Genomic DNA, 15,159 nt, shown 5'->3' with positions numbered 1-15,159 from the left:
GCATTAAGGAGCAAAGGACCAAACATGAACAGCCTTCCCAGGGAGGTCTTCCCTGCTAGCCTCTATAAAATCACAGCCCTCTACCATACCAGTGCTCCATTAGCCCTTTCCCTGGTGTATTTTTCACCTTAGCATTTACAATGTAATATACTTACTGTGTGTTTCTCCCTGCAACAATAGACTCCCCACAACAGCATAGACTTTGCCCATGGCCTGTTGTCCAGAACAGTGCCTATAATGCTCAGTAAATATCTGTGAAATTAATGTGATCTATTCTACCATGTATGTGCATATGCACAACTAATCACACATACATAAAAAACTTTTTTTAAAGTACAAAATTCTGGTAGTAGGATCTCTAAGTGCCATATGAACCTGTAAATATAAATATTAAGGGATTTCCAAAATTGGTTAAAATGCACATTCTTCTGAACACACTTCATAGGAGAGGATTGGTGAGTTTCATCAGACTCATCAGTATTCATGTTCCACGACCATTGCTTTGTGTTCCTTTTGGTCCAGAGCCCACAGGTCTCAAATACAGAGTTCAGATAGTTAACTAATTTGCCCATGATTGCATAGCCCAGAGTTGAAAGACAGGAACAGAACTCCAGACTCCAAACTTCCAAATCTCCAGATGGCCGGATCTCCCGATCTCCCTCGGGAGTGCCAAGAATTGAACCCATGGTCTTCTCGGTGAGTTACATTTCCAGACCTTTTTTTATTTTTCATTTTGAGACAAGGTTGCACCAAGTTGCTAAGTTGCCCAAGTTGGACTCAAACTTGTTATTGTCCTGCCTCAGCCTCCCAGAGACTTCTAATTCCATTATTCCTTCCTCTAAATCAAGACATTACACACACAAATGCTACTGTCATCATTGCCATCAACTGTCAATATCTCACTCTTCTGGGACATGAAAATCATAATTTGCTATTCTGCTAAGGGTTGATAATTTAATACTGGACCTGCTATACATGCTTGCCTGTCTGCATTCTTGTCTTTTTGCTTCAATATTATTTACCTATCCCATCAGTTGTGCCATCATGAAAACCTCAAGGGGAAAAATGAAATTTTCATTATGATAAGTAATGATAACATAATGTGTTATATTCTGAAACACAATATTCTAAAACATTTTCAAGTGTTCAGAGAAATACATTTAATTGTAAATATCCATTACACTATGAATATTCTGACATTTCATTGCATGAAGATGATTATTGGACCTGGAGAGATGCCTACATCCAGTTCTAAGGGACAGAAGCATGTAATGCAGCTCACACTCTTTACAGTAAGAAAAGAAGGACAGATACATGTGAAACAGAATGGCTTAAGTAATTTATCTTTGGTACAAAGAAAAAGAAAAAATTTTCTAAATGTGCTTTAAAAATCACTGAAAATACCTCCACCCTCTTTGCTCAGAGGAACAATGAGATAATTATTTATTGTGAAAACTCAAATGACTGTCATCGAAAGTTTACCCAACTAGATAATAGTATCTGGAATGAAGTAATTACAATTAGTGTGTCACTTTCTAACATTATAGATGGCAATTATGTAAAGGCATAAAAATGTGAGAGAGGCCACTACCACTGACAGGTGGAGCACTTCAGCTCTCTAGTTTATTTGGTAAGGTCCAGGTGAAGCTGACCCTGCTTTTCAGACTGAGGACAATGTGATGTATATTCAAGAAAGTAAGTGGGCAGCTGGCATTGCTGTTATCCACTGCTGGGACAAAAGGAAATTGTGGCCAACTTTCAGAAAGGAACAACTGTTGAGTTTTACAAAAACTTGTGACATCCACAAGAATGCATGGTAAAAAAGACTAAAGACCATTTTAAATAGGGAAGTTTTTAATGGATGGTGGATGAAAGTGCACAAATTTCAACTTTAGGATTATCATTTAAAGGGCAACCCACTTTCCAGTCCCCCATCTGTCTCTCTTAGGCAGAAGCTTTCTTTCTCCCAATAAATTTTTCCTACTCCTAAAAAAAAAAAGATTATCATTTAAAGACTCACCTGGTTACTGACTGTTCAGACTTAACGACCTGCTGCTCAGACTTACTGCTCATCTTTTTTTTGTACAGTTCGGTATATCTTGTTTCTAGAACCTCAATATTGTTTTTTGTACAGTACACCTTGTTTATATAGTGCTGAAATTTTTGCTGGTTATACAATATAATACCGTAGTTTAATATTCTGTTATACATTCCAGTACTTCAGTTAGCAAATTAAAGTGAAGTCATCAAGTTGAGTTTTCTTTGACTATTCCTTTGTTCTGGAGATTGTAATGTACATACTATATACAATTCCTTATTTAGTGATCAATTCATATAACGAATTAGTCTCAAGTGCTTAACTCAGTTGTTACATGAGGAATGTCTGTAGATCATTTATCACTACTATCCATGCAGCAAGATCAAGTTATTACTCCTATAATGATTATAACATAAAACTTGACAAATCTATTAGAAGAAAAAAATCCATCCTATCCATTCTAAGAAGAGGCATTTGATCAGATTCACTCTGCTACCAGTGACACATATCAGGTAGCAGCATCCTGGAGAGGCAGCAATGTCCCTTTGGTTTATTTGCTGTCACTGTATAACCTTGCTTGAGTATATTTCATCAGCTGATTCACTCTGGAGCAAAGGAGCAAAACCCACCTTGGTCACTGATGCAGGACAGATATGAAAGGGCTCACTCATATTCACTGTCTCTAGCTTCATCCCAACAGTGAAGAAATGGCTTCGCAAATCTGCATGATCCTGTGGGGAGAAAGATGAAAAATACTGAAAGTGACGGAATCATGAATTAGTTCAAGACTGTCTGGATTCCATCCTTGAGCATTTTCTTAGGCAACTGAAATCTGATGGAAATAATTAACTCTCCCCATTTCAAATTTCTAATTATTGTAAGAGACTGAGGATTTAATTATTTTCTGCAGACTAAATTGCTTTTCCAAGGGAGAGGCAACAAGCTTTTGTGATCATGCTTAAATTTACACTAAGCAGAAAACCCAATGATCACATTGCTTTGATCTTCCTAGGGGCTCTCCATGGAAGCACAGAGGAATGGGGCAGTCACCTTAAACACAGCAGAAGCATCTTCAGTAAACATGGCCTCTTGCTAGTGGAATTGCATCACAGGGATAAAAAACACTTTCTAAGTGACAGTTGCTCCCCACCTCTGACTCACCATTAATGGTAGTGAGCCCTTGACCTTGGGCTGTGCGCACATGAGAATCCAAAGCCATCCTGTGCACAATCAGACTCTGACACCTACTCAGTGGAGATGAGCAGCAACCCCTCTGTAATAGGTGTCTGAAAGTTCTGTCACCTGTTCACAGCAACCTGATGTATGAGTGCTGGGGCTTCCCTGCCTCCTGGAGAAAACAAGTTTCCATATATGCTTCAGCTATACAGCAATAGATGAGGTTGGCTGGACTGTGGATACTGGAATTTATCTTGCTAAAATGGAGGTCACCTCATCACTCACACTCTGTATAAGCTGAGTGGATAAATAAATGTATTTGCAGTCTGTCCCTAAGGAAATAACAGCTGGAAATAAATCTTGCCATTTCCAAATACATCAATTGGGTATGAAGTACAAAACTATCTGGAGACCTACTGCTTTCTTTCTAATTGTAAATCTAAAGTGGGTTTTTAATTAATTTGATGATGCCACTCTCTATCTAACTCTGAAAAGGATATGGAACCAGTTGGGCTGTGCCTGTTTCCCCCATCTGCAACCACAAAAGCTGGTCCATACCGTTCATGTCCAACAGGCAACCAGACATGAGGAACTGCTTATGAAACTCTCCATGGCTCAGTAGTTTGCTAAAGAAATTACAGAATATAAACAGAGAACTACACAGACCCTTTCACTTTCATGTTGCCACGGCAGTCTGCAAAGGTGTCTGTACACAAAGATGTAAATAAATACTGGATGTGGGTGAAGTAATTAATGCCACCCCATCAGGGCGTGTGCCTGTGTGCGTGTGTGTGTGTGTGTGTGTGTGTGTGTATGGGGGGATCAGAGCAAGAAACAATGCAGTCCAATATGAGAAAAATTAATCAAAGGAGAACTTACAATCAACACTTTATAAAAAGTTATATGCGTAAGGAAAAGTACAAGGCAATATTCTTAGGTGTGGGTAATGACTTTCATTGATTATGCTGCAGCTTTCATAAATTCCTTGAGAACTTACAATTAACACTTTGTAAAAATTTCATCATAAGGAAAAAAAAGCACAAGGCAACACTCTTAGGTGCAGGCGATTACTTTCATCATTTATGTTGCAAATAAAGTGCTTACTTTTAAAGGTGGCGGAGGAAGGTGAGTCAGAAAAGAAAAAGAATTCAAAGTAACAGTTTGCGGAGTTAATTCGTATTAACACATATGGCCCACAAAGCCAAGCCAGGGCTATAAATCACAGGTACTGAGGCATAAGAACTAAGCCAAAAATGACTAATTGAGGTCTGAATTAAAAGATTAAAAGTTCCTGTCAGACATCAATGTTCCCAGTCCCTAACGATGGGAACTGACACACATTTGTGGCTTTTGCAGGTAAACTTTTTCTCCTTTTAAGCACAAAACCCTTTAACTTTTTATTCTAAAATTATAACAAAACTTTGCCTGAATGTACTCAACAAGTTTGAGTAGTCATTGTTATGCTGTCTGACAATTCAGAAATGCCCTGGGACACCAATGACCCATTTGTAACTATAACAAATGACCTGGATGAATGCAATAGTTTCTCAGAAGTCCTTCTGTGTCCCTCTCTGCCTTGGAATGTCTCTCTAGGCTGGAGCAATCCCTCTCAGCTATAGCTACAAGGCTAACTCTTCTTGGGCTCTGCCTCACTAATCATAGGAAATGGTCACTTCTCCATGGCTGCCTCCCTCACCAGGGCTCTTCTGGGAATTTCCATCTCTCTCCTTTATTGCCAGGGTAGGAGAGGACAGACAGCAACCTGGGCTTCTGGTACTCATACTGTCCCCTCAATTACAACTCCTGCAACACTCCATCTACTTTTGCTCTGAACCTCTGCTCTCTGAGTAGAACCAGCTTTCCAGGCAGGATTCATCCACAATGCTAAGCCCTTTCTACATCCCAGCTTCTCCATTTAACCTTGACCACTGATGTAAACCCTTTAGCCAAGTCCACATCTATCCTGCACTCTATGCTCCAAACCCTGCCAAAAGGTCTCTTGCCCCTAGCCCCTGATGCTGTGTTGAAAGCTCCTGTGGCCTAGGGGCCCCTGTAGTAAGAGTCTTCCTTTATCTGCTGCCTTATTGCATGCACGGCTGTGAGGGGAAATAAAGAATGCAGCAAGTTGTTCCTCAGATAACCTCTCCTCTCAGGACTGCAGCCTGTACTGTAAATGCTTATCATGCCTGGCTGAAGTCCACATTGGATCATCTCTAGATTAAGAGGGAACTGCTCTGTGCAAACAACACAGTCTCCTCTTGCTCTTCTGGAGTGTCCCCGTGCTTGTATGTCAAGCATGGAATTTCTCTATCGCTCTGCTCATCCATACAAATGACCATAATATCAGAGCATGGTCATGTGTGGCATGAAAATTAAAAGGGCATGCCATTAAAATATTTCAAATAATTGCAAAATAATCCTTAATAAACATTATCCCAAAGGTTTAGAAACTGGTTCTCTTGCTCAGTCATGCTTTGGATATCTTCAATCATTTCTACTACATTTCAACTGTGTGTGAAGTACATGATGGTCTGTCTCCAGTTCCTGGCCCACAGCTCCTAAATCTCTTGAGATTTTTTTTTTCTGGGTAACAAGAGTGTCATTGATTTTAAGGAGGCCACTCTTGGTGGATCCCTGGATAGTTTCAAAGTGAGGGATTCTCACCTGAAAGACCAAGCCACAAATGGAGGGCTGGAAGGTTCATCCCCAAAACCCCTGGGGGAAAGAGATGGGGCTGAGATCGAGGTAATCACCAATTGCAAATCATTTAACCTAAAATCACGCCTTTGTAATGAAGCCTCTGGAAAACTGTGAAGGATGGGCTTCCGAGAGCTTCTTGGTTGGTGAACGTATACCCTCACTTCTGGAGGTTGGTGCAGCCCAACTCCATGAGAACAGAGGCGCAGCCCTTGGTATGCTTCCAGGCCTCTCTATGTAACTCTTTGACATGGCTATTTATTTCTATCCTATAGTATCCTTTGCAATGATCTAATAATTCTAAGTAAATTATTTTCTTTAATTTTGATGAGCTGTTCTCACAAATTTTCAAATCCAAGGAATGGGTCTTGGGAACCCTGTTTTACAGCTGTCTGAAAGGAGTTCATGAGGCACGGGACTTGGTATTGAAATCTATCTAAAATGGGGGTACTCCTGAGGGTTTGGGTCCTTAACTGTAGGGTCTGTAACTACTCTTAGATAATTAGCATCAGAAATGAACTAAACTACAGGAATCTCTTGGTATCAGAGAGTTGGAAATTTGACTAGTGTCCAAAACCCCATATATGTGGTGTCAGAAGTATTTTGAGTAAAAACAGGTTGTATTTTTCCTTATTGAAATTCATCTGTTTTTACTCCAAACTATGCAAAGCGCATAGACCTTTGTATAATATAATGAAAAGAGAAGCCAGACATTTTCAGAGGTGGCAGCATCTGTTATTGTTTGTGTCTAGATGTACCCCAAAGCCTCATGAGGTCATACGTGGGGCTTTTTCAGAGGTAGCTGGATCTAGAGTATGTGATGCCAGGATTAAGAGTGCGTGATTACTAAATTAGTCCACTGATTGGCTTGGCATAGATGTGTGTATAAATGCCCTAAGAGCGGGTACCCTAGATAGAACATAAAGGGACAGAAAGAAGCTGGTACTCTCACTTGCCACTTGTAGCCTGCTGTCTTGCTCATTTGTGCCTACTATGAACTGTTTCTCCCGTGATGCCCCTCTGCCATGTCTGCCTTGGAGCCAGCCAACTGTGGACTGAAACCTCTACACACTGTGAGCTAAATAAACTTTTCCTCATTTGAGTGTCAGGCATTTCGTATCAGCAACAAGAAAAAGTACCTAAGACAGCAACCGAATACAGGTATTTCAAGTTTGACCTCAACTACTTACATATAAACTCTATTAAATTTGAACTTCAAATTTCAGAAATGGATGTGGAAACTGTGAAGTACCTTTCTGTATTTTTCCATCCTCACTCCCACTTTCTTAAGTCACTTTTTAATCAGTATCCAAAATAATTTTTCAAAATTCTGGTATGAATTCAAAATTCAGTCACAATAATGGAAATCTAAAAGATTTAATACTAAAGAAACGTAATGATTAAAAGTTTTACTAAATTTGCTATTCTAATGTTTCTGTTACTTGTGAACAATTATGCCAAAAACTTTAATGCAAACCCAGGATGAAATTTTCTAAAAAGGCTTGCCACTGCAATATCTGGCCATTGTAAAACTTTAAAAACACAGGAAAGCTAGCCAGGTTGTATATGCAGTACTTCTGGTAGATGTCAAATGCTATCATTTATGGTTATGTAGTTCATATAAGGAAGGTCTTGATGAATGTTTATTGAATTAAAATGAAAGACTGACAACAACCACGATTTCTTGACATCCATTCCAATCCTGTGTTCTAGCATTCATTCATGAGAAACCCCTGAGGATCATTCAGTAGGTGACTAGATATGGCATGGAGCACATGAAAAACCTACCTGTGACAGGGAGTAGGATAAGGTAAACAATGGCTAAGGAAGACTCAGATTTAGAAGTAATTTCAGAACAAATTCTTTTACTCCTAGCATACAAATATATATATATATATATATATATATATATATATATATATATATATCACCATGATCACAGCAGTCAAAGGATTTATAAGAGTGAGTCTTAATTTAGAATATGAAAAATATGTGACTCAGAATGATAAAGAGAAGACTCTGGGAAGGCTGCACAGGAAATGCAATCAAGGAGGCTGGTACTTGCATACTAGGTAGAAGTATCCCAGGATGCTGTAAAAGGCAAAAGAAGTCATTTGACACCCTATAGGAATACCAAGATTTATGACAATTGAAGAACTCAACATCAACAAATTTCCAAATAAGTTAACCGACAGACCTGCTGAGTTCTGCGTGCAACTCAGAACATACATATTTGTATATGAGAAAGGTATAAATATTCTCATTCTAAAACAAACTTAATCACTCCCAGGCCCTTTACTTATGGTTGTCAATCAACTGGAACACATTTATGTATTCATTTACGCAAACACCCAGCTAATCATCTTCAGTGTTAGGGAAAGAGTAGGTTCCTGACTCCTAAAGATGATTCCCAAAATAGATTATCTACTGAGAGATAATGGAAAATCCACTGTGGTTTAAAACAGACATTCTGGCCTTTGCAAAGCTCTAGAGAATCATTCACAATTCAAAATTGTTAGCTCAAGAATGATGTTACTCCTGATATGACATTACTAAATCCTCAGTACATTTAGCCTATTGCATTCAAGAAATACTCTTTATTTACATGTTTGAATAGCTAAATTGCTTACTGAAAAACTACTCTTTAATAAATGCTAGCAATGTCATTCTCAACTATATTCCTTGTTACTCATTTTTATTTTTGCCCTAAAATAAGTTTTATATTGATTAAAAGTAAAATATCATTCATTTCATTGGAGAACTGACTCACCAGGCTACCTTAACAATCTCTCTTTGAGGGATCTATTTTCAGTCAAATGACATGGTAAGGGATGTACATCAGCTTCCTTTTTTCACTCAGGGTTCACAGGCTACATTCCCACCAGGAACTAGGCAGTTCTCTCTCTCCTGTTAAGACACAATGACTCTGTACTAAAGCTAACTTGGTTCTGCATACAGGGTAAAGTGGAGGGAAGCAACAACAGCTCATATGCTATGAATACTTGCCAGCACATGCCCTGCAGGATCCTTTTCCCCTCACAAGGCCTAGAGGGTGGTATCCTTCTGACAATGAGGAAGTTAAGGTACAGAAAGGTTAAGTTACCTACACAAGTACACAGAGCCAAGGTCCAAACACAAGCAGTCTGACTGAGTCCATGAGATGATCTAGTCATCAGATGTCATAGACAGGGAAACAAGAAAAGAAAGATCTTTTCTTTTTTGTTAATAATGATAATGCACAAACAAAATTCCCGCAACCTGTAAGCTCCTAAAATTTTATTTCAAAGAAAGCTATTCCAAAGTTGGAAGGTGACAGCTATTGATACTCATCATTCACCTCCAACTTTGGCTGTTGATTCGTAACACTCTTCAATGGCTTAGGAGAAAGGCTCTATCAGAGGGAATTATAACACTAAAATTCATCCCCAAAACATTTATATATACCCAGTCACACTTTTCATCAACAATTAAAAAATACCTGCACTGCTTTTGTGTGTTTGTACATTAAGCAATGAAGATTAAAGAAATGTGCACAACAAAATCCCTATTGCGCTCTATAAATTACCCATTACCCTCCTCTTATTATCAGTGCTTCCAAGTTAGGTTAATCTACACGGCACGTGTGGTTGGCTGCCAATTCTATGTCAATCTCAACTGGTCAGAAGAATTTCAAATTCTGTGTGTTACCCACAAACCGACAGTGAATGAAGAGAAACGTAGACAATTTGGTTCCTAACAATGAGAAGTTGAAAATTCAGTTTTGAAAATAACTGAGGAATGAGAAATACAAAGTATTCAGACGAAGAGGTCTGGACAAGCCACACAGCATCTGGTGCTTGGCTTCACCATTCTACTGAGGTCTCTCCTGAGAATCAGAGGTCAGGAGAACCCATCAACCTCAAACATGCCCTGGGTGCACCAGCTGCACACTCCTCACCCATTGCTGTAAGCATCAGCTGCTGGCAAAGTCTTTGCCTTGGAAGTGGCTTCTTTGACAGGAAGAAAGCACTGCCTGATTCTGCTTATTCAAACACAGCTATTTAAGAAACACAAGTGACACAGACCACTCTGAGATTAGTAATCATGAGAAACTGGCAACCCAAACTTTCCAGGCATAGTGAGAAGGTTTCAAGGTGAGTACTAAAGATCTTTATAAAACATACAAATTACTATGACTATAGGGCCGGGGATTTAACTCAGTGGCATTGCCACCTGCCTCCCAAGCACAAGGTCCTGAGTTCAATCCCTGGTAGAAAAAAAAAAAACCCAAACAAATTACTATGACTATTAATGTACAGAAGGCAGTGAAGAGTATTACTGACAGAGAGACAGAAGAGAAGACAGAGAGAGGGAAAAAAAGAACACTCATGTCCCACCTGCCTACTTGAACTTAAATCATCTCCATATTTATTTTGGAGAATTTGAGGGTTATAATGATAAAATGTGTAGGTGGCTATCAAAAATAGCTACTGTGCCTACCCAGCCCCACTTTATTAGATAAGTACAACTCACATGATACAGAATTATGAAAAATATGGCACAAGGGAGAACAAGTTCAAACTAATTAACACAACAAAATTAAAATGTACTTGATGAGGAGTTTAATGTATGAAAAGCAGGAAAATCACTCCTGTGCAGAAACCAAATTCTTAACCTGACTTCCAGAATCAGGACATTGCAGGAAATTTTTCTTCCTCGAGGAAGCAATCTGAGTGTCAATCCTTAACTCTTTGGCTATTCTTTTTGATTATATTGATGTGAAATAAAAAGAACCCAAGAAAAGATGAAATTCACATATCCTCAGTCTTTTTTAAGTATCAAAATGCTTTTATGTATTTTGCTTACATAAAAATTCTGTGCACTATTAATTTTTACAGTTTCAACATGTCAGTTTTTTTGTCTACGGAAAACTCAAACACTGCATATGCTTCTTTTCAAGGCCTCAATAATTTGCATAATTTCTAAGAACAGGTTTCAGTGAAGTCAAAAGAAGGTTTTAATCAGTATTACATTGGAATTGATATATAATGAACTGTGCTTTAATTCCTTTATTCATGTCAACATACCATACTAAAAAAAACTATCTAGTGCCACTAATCATATTATTCCTCTTTGTTTTATCAATGACCTAGTAGTGCCCATATATTCATTAAAAAATTATTCTTATAATATTAATTTTATGAAAAAACAGACACCAGGATCCCACCATTTAGTAAAAATCAATACTATTATTACATTTCAATTCTAACACACAGATTTAAATTTAGCCACTGAAATATTTACAACAAAAATAATACATTTATAAATTGGAAAGTAATAAGCATTTCCATTTTTACTTTAGCTGTAAACAGAAATTTTATCTACCTGTGGTGCCTTCTATCAAGCCAAAAAAAATAGTAATGAGAAATGTAATATTGTACTATTATGCTCCTTTACTTCAATCTGAACCACACGATTTATAACAGGCAGTTATACCATGCCTATGTCCCAGTAAGCCCCCATATTGGCACTAAATTGTTTTAAGAACAACAACAAAAACAGGCAATGAGAATGTCTTTCATTGATTAACACTTAGCATCATAAAACCATTAGTAAGTAGCAAGAAATAAATCCAAGCTTCCAGTGCCCACTTTGGTTGTGTAGGGAAATAGGCTGTCTTTTCTTTCTCTGGCTGAGTTAACTGGCTTCCAACAAGCTAGGGAGGCTCCTCACATTCCCAAGGGAAGGCTCCAGGCAGTCTGTGAGGTGTCAAAGAGTCAGCAGCTGCAGGTGAGGGGAGCAGCTTCCTTCCCAGCTTCACAGCCCACTGGCAGGATGCAGTGGGCACAATTACTGAGTCATGCCCCTTCTGCTGAGACCTTAAATGTAACAGAGGCAGAGCTAATAAGACTTCCAGTCTCCAGAGCTTCCCCCAAATCACAGTTGCTCTGGTCTTCAATGGACCAACCATTTTCAGGCTGCAAAGTATTCTTTCCTTAAACCACGGTTTCTCCATTCAGTGCTACTGATATTTGAGGATAGACTATTTGTTGTGGCAAACTGTCCTGTGCATTGTAGGATGTTCAGTTGAACCTCTGGTCCTTACTCACAAGATGCAAAGAGCACCTCTCCCCATGCTGTGACAATTAAAGTATGTCCAGATATTGCCACGTGTTTCCTGAGGGGCTGATTCCCCTGTGCCCTAGAGTTGAAAACCACTGATTTAAGTACAGAGAAGCCATGAGTCAAGTGTAGTTAACATGACACATGGACATGTAGTCTCTTTGCTTGTCACTTTTGATGCGCTGACTCAAAATCCTGTGATTCTCTGCCTCCACCTCCAGCAGTAACTCATGCTGGAAGCCCTCAGCCCTGCAGTTCCAGTAGCCAGCAGACCATTATTTTTCTTGCTGACTCATCTTGATGCTTACTGAACAAAACCCGCGAGTCCTACATGGCCCTTATGCCAGGTGCCACAGTAGATCTGGTACTCCTGTGACCTACCCTCCCACTGCCATCACTTTGAATATCTACTGTGTAAAGTTAGAAGATACTACTATTGGGAATGAAGGGAATAACTACAAACCCACTGTAACAGTGACCACAATAAGGTTTTGTGGACTAGTTATTTTATGTGCATGTGATGATGATGGTGATTCAAATACTTGTCACCTTCCCTGCCTACCACCATGGGAGCAATGGGTTCATTATTTATAAGGACTAAGCCATCATTCCTAACCCACAGATAAGCAGAGCAGTCACCTGGATTGGTACTGGTCCCTGAGGGAAAGTCTTATCCATTATACTACCTTCATGTGTAAAGACCAGACAACTCTACCCAACCTGGTATAAACCATAAGGAAGTTCATTATCTTCCACAGCAAAGAACTGCAGAGAAAGGGCAGCTTGAGACTGGTGAATAGAATAATCAATAATTTCAGAAATGACCCAGGTTCTTGCTATCCTTCTTCAACACCACTAATGTGACAGCTGTTCCCAGTTCAGTTCCCTCATGGTCTCAAGATGGCTAAAGAAACAGACATAACAAAGCACAAAGGAAAGAGAGAGCCACCTTTTCCCTATGCCTCTTCTTAAAAGCAAGGGAATCTGCTCCAGATACCACCCAGCAGACAGTGTCGTATATTGATCAGCCTATTCCTAAACCAATCACTGTCAAGAAAAATGGAGCCGCTACTCCTAGCTTATACCAATGGTTTTAATTCTATGTGACAGCACTCCTGACTTCCCAGGAACAGGTATTTGATACCAGGCAGGAGACACTTATTATTAGTGCAATAAAGAATGATCCAGGTCAAAATCCCCAGAAAGCCCCTGCCAAAAGCAACTGGGTAACAGGGAGTTGATTGGTATACTCCAAATCAAATGCCACTGCATATGCAGCACTTAATATTCTCAGAATTCATTTTCTAGTTCTTTGTTATAGTAATAATTTCTCTGCTCAGCCCTTAAATGTCCTCGTTTATCTCTGGAATCTAGACAAAAGTAACAGTAAAAGTAAACTGGCCTTCTCGTTCAGACAGATCTGGGTTTGAATCCTGCTCTATCACAAGCTCTCTGTATGAAGTATGATGAGAAATCAGTTATGTTGAGCCTTAGATTCCCTCAGTCTTAACAGAAAGACTATCGACCAGGCCAGCTGATTTGGCATAAATAAGGTAATCTATGCAAGGGCCCCACATAATGTCTGCCATTCTGTTGCTGCTCAATAATTAGGAGTTATCGCAAGGACCCAAGTTCGATCCCTGGTACCAAAAATAATAATAATAATAATAATAATAATAATAATAATAATAATGTTATCATCAAGACCACTGCAACAATTCCTTTGGAGAATGATGCTGGTATTCACAAGAATTACCCAGGGCTTCACTGGTATTTTCCTCCTGTGCCTCTGTTGCTATTTCAAGCTGTTTGGAAGGGTTAATATATATTCCAAATATGTCCCCAAGGTAGGTAACATCACAGAAGAAGGTAGGATTTAACACTCCAGCCATTCCTTGCTCATGGTCCCCTCATTACAGACCTGCAGTCTCAGAATCATCACAAGCACAGAAACCACTGAAGTTCCCTGGGAGCAGGAATCTTATGTATGCATTTACTTTGAGGAGTATCAAGATGCAGGGTAGAGAGGACTGATCTTATGAGATCTGGAAATCTTGCAAGTGACTCCAAGTAGGAAATTCTATTAAATATTAAGAGTCTTTATGTCATGTTTCCACTGTGCTGAATCTATTCATTCCTTTTTTAAAAATGTTCAACACAGATATATATCCATGTAAAAGTTTAGCTAGCTTGTTTTTTCTGGCCCTTTTTATTACAAATGGGTCTGGAGACAGAATCAGAGGCAAATTTAATCTTATGTTTGACCTTTGTCATGAAGACAAGAAGACTCAAAGAAGGATGGATATCTTGAATGAATGAATGAATGAATGAAGAGCGAAAACCCAGGACCACTAAATGATTTCCACACCTTTTACTTATAGGCAATAAAACAAACCAAACACCTCAGGGTGCAGGAAGAAATACCCTAAAGGTCGAGTTGAAAGCCACATTGCTGTGTGACATATGGTCCTCGTTTTCCATTACATTTTAAACCCCTGAAAACATGAAGCTCGAAAGAAGCTCAGACTTCTTTTCACATCAGTGTCTCTTCCAAGACATCTCTATTTGCAACTGCCTATTCATGAAAGACACTGTACACATTAAAAGTAGGAGCTAACCTGAAAAGGTTATGTGTGCATTTTTTAGGGAGATAAAACATTCTGTATACAATTTTATTGTGGCTTAAATCCATAATAAAATTCTCTATAACCTACTCTGATCTATTCTTCTTCAGGAGATTGCAATTTAAATATTTAAAAATTAAAAGATGACTCAACAATTACTTTGAAATGTATCTTGTTTTATAAACAAGAGACTTCCTTCCCAGGTGTTCCATACCCCCTTACAACCATTATATTAAGTTCATGCTAATACTGTCTCACTTTCTCTCCAGCCACAGAAACCAGTCAGAGCCAGAATTATTGATGATGAATAGAAGCCACCTGAGAGTGACAACTTCTTGAGTAGATAACTGAAAATTGACTAGATTCTTAAATTCCTAACGTTTAGAATTAAAACCAAGTCTCCATCTAACAGACTGCAGGCAGCAACATTTGGCCCCTTGTGATCAAGCAACTGTTAAGTAAACTCTTTATTGTGTCTGGATTTGGGATTTTTTTATGTTACATTTATTGTTTGACCAGAGT

General features: G+C 38.8%; 1 protein-coding gene across 6 annotated transcripts in view; it reads right to left on the bottom strand.

Moving 5' to 3' along the window:
* Nucleotides 1-15,159, bottom strand: part of Sfmbt2 (Scm like with four mbt domains 2) — a 235,580-nt gene that overhangs the window by 88,514 nt on the left and 131,907 nt on the right. For all 6 annotated transcript variants that reach the window (XM_004854532.4, XM_087181970.1, XM_087181973.1 and 3 more), the window contains one exon: nt 2,668-2,769. In XM_004854532.4, the coding sequence (XP_004854589.1) occupies nt 2,668-2,769 (102 nt within the window). The remainder of the gene's footprint in view (nt 1-2,667; nt 2,770-15,159) is intronic.

Source organism: Heterocephalus glaber, unplaced genomic scaffold (assembly GCF_053883595.1).
Source record: "Heterocephalus glaber isolate CG9 unplaced genomic scaffold, H.glaber_assembly_v1.0 deba00001472, whole genome shotgun sequence".
Lineage (NCBI taxonomy): Eukaryota > Metazoa > Chordata > Mammalia > Rodentia > Bathyergidae > Heterocephalus > Heterocephalus glaber.
Note: the sequence above shows the minus strand (reverse complement) of the source record. Positions and strands in the feature narration are given on the sequence as shown.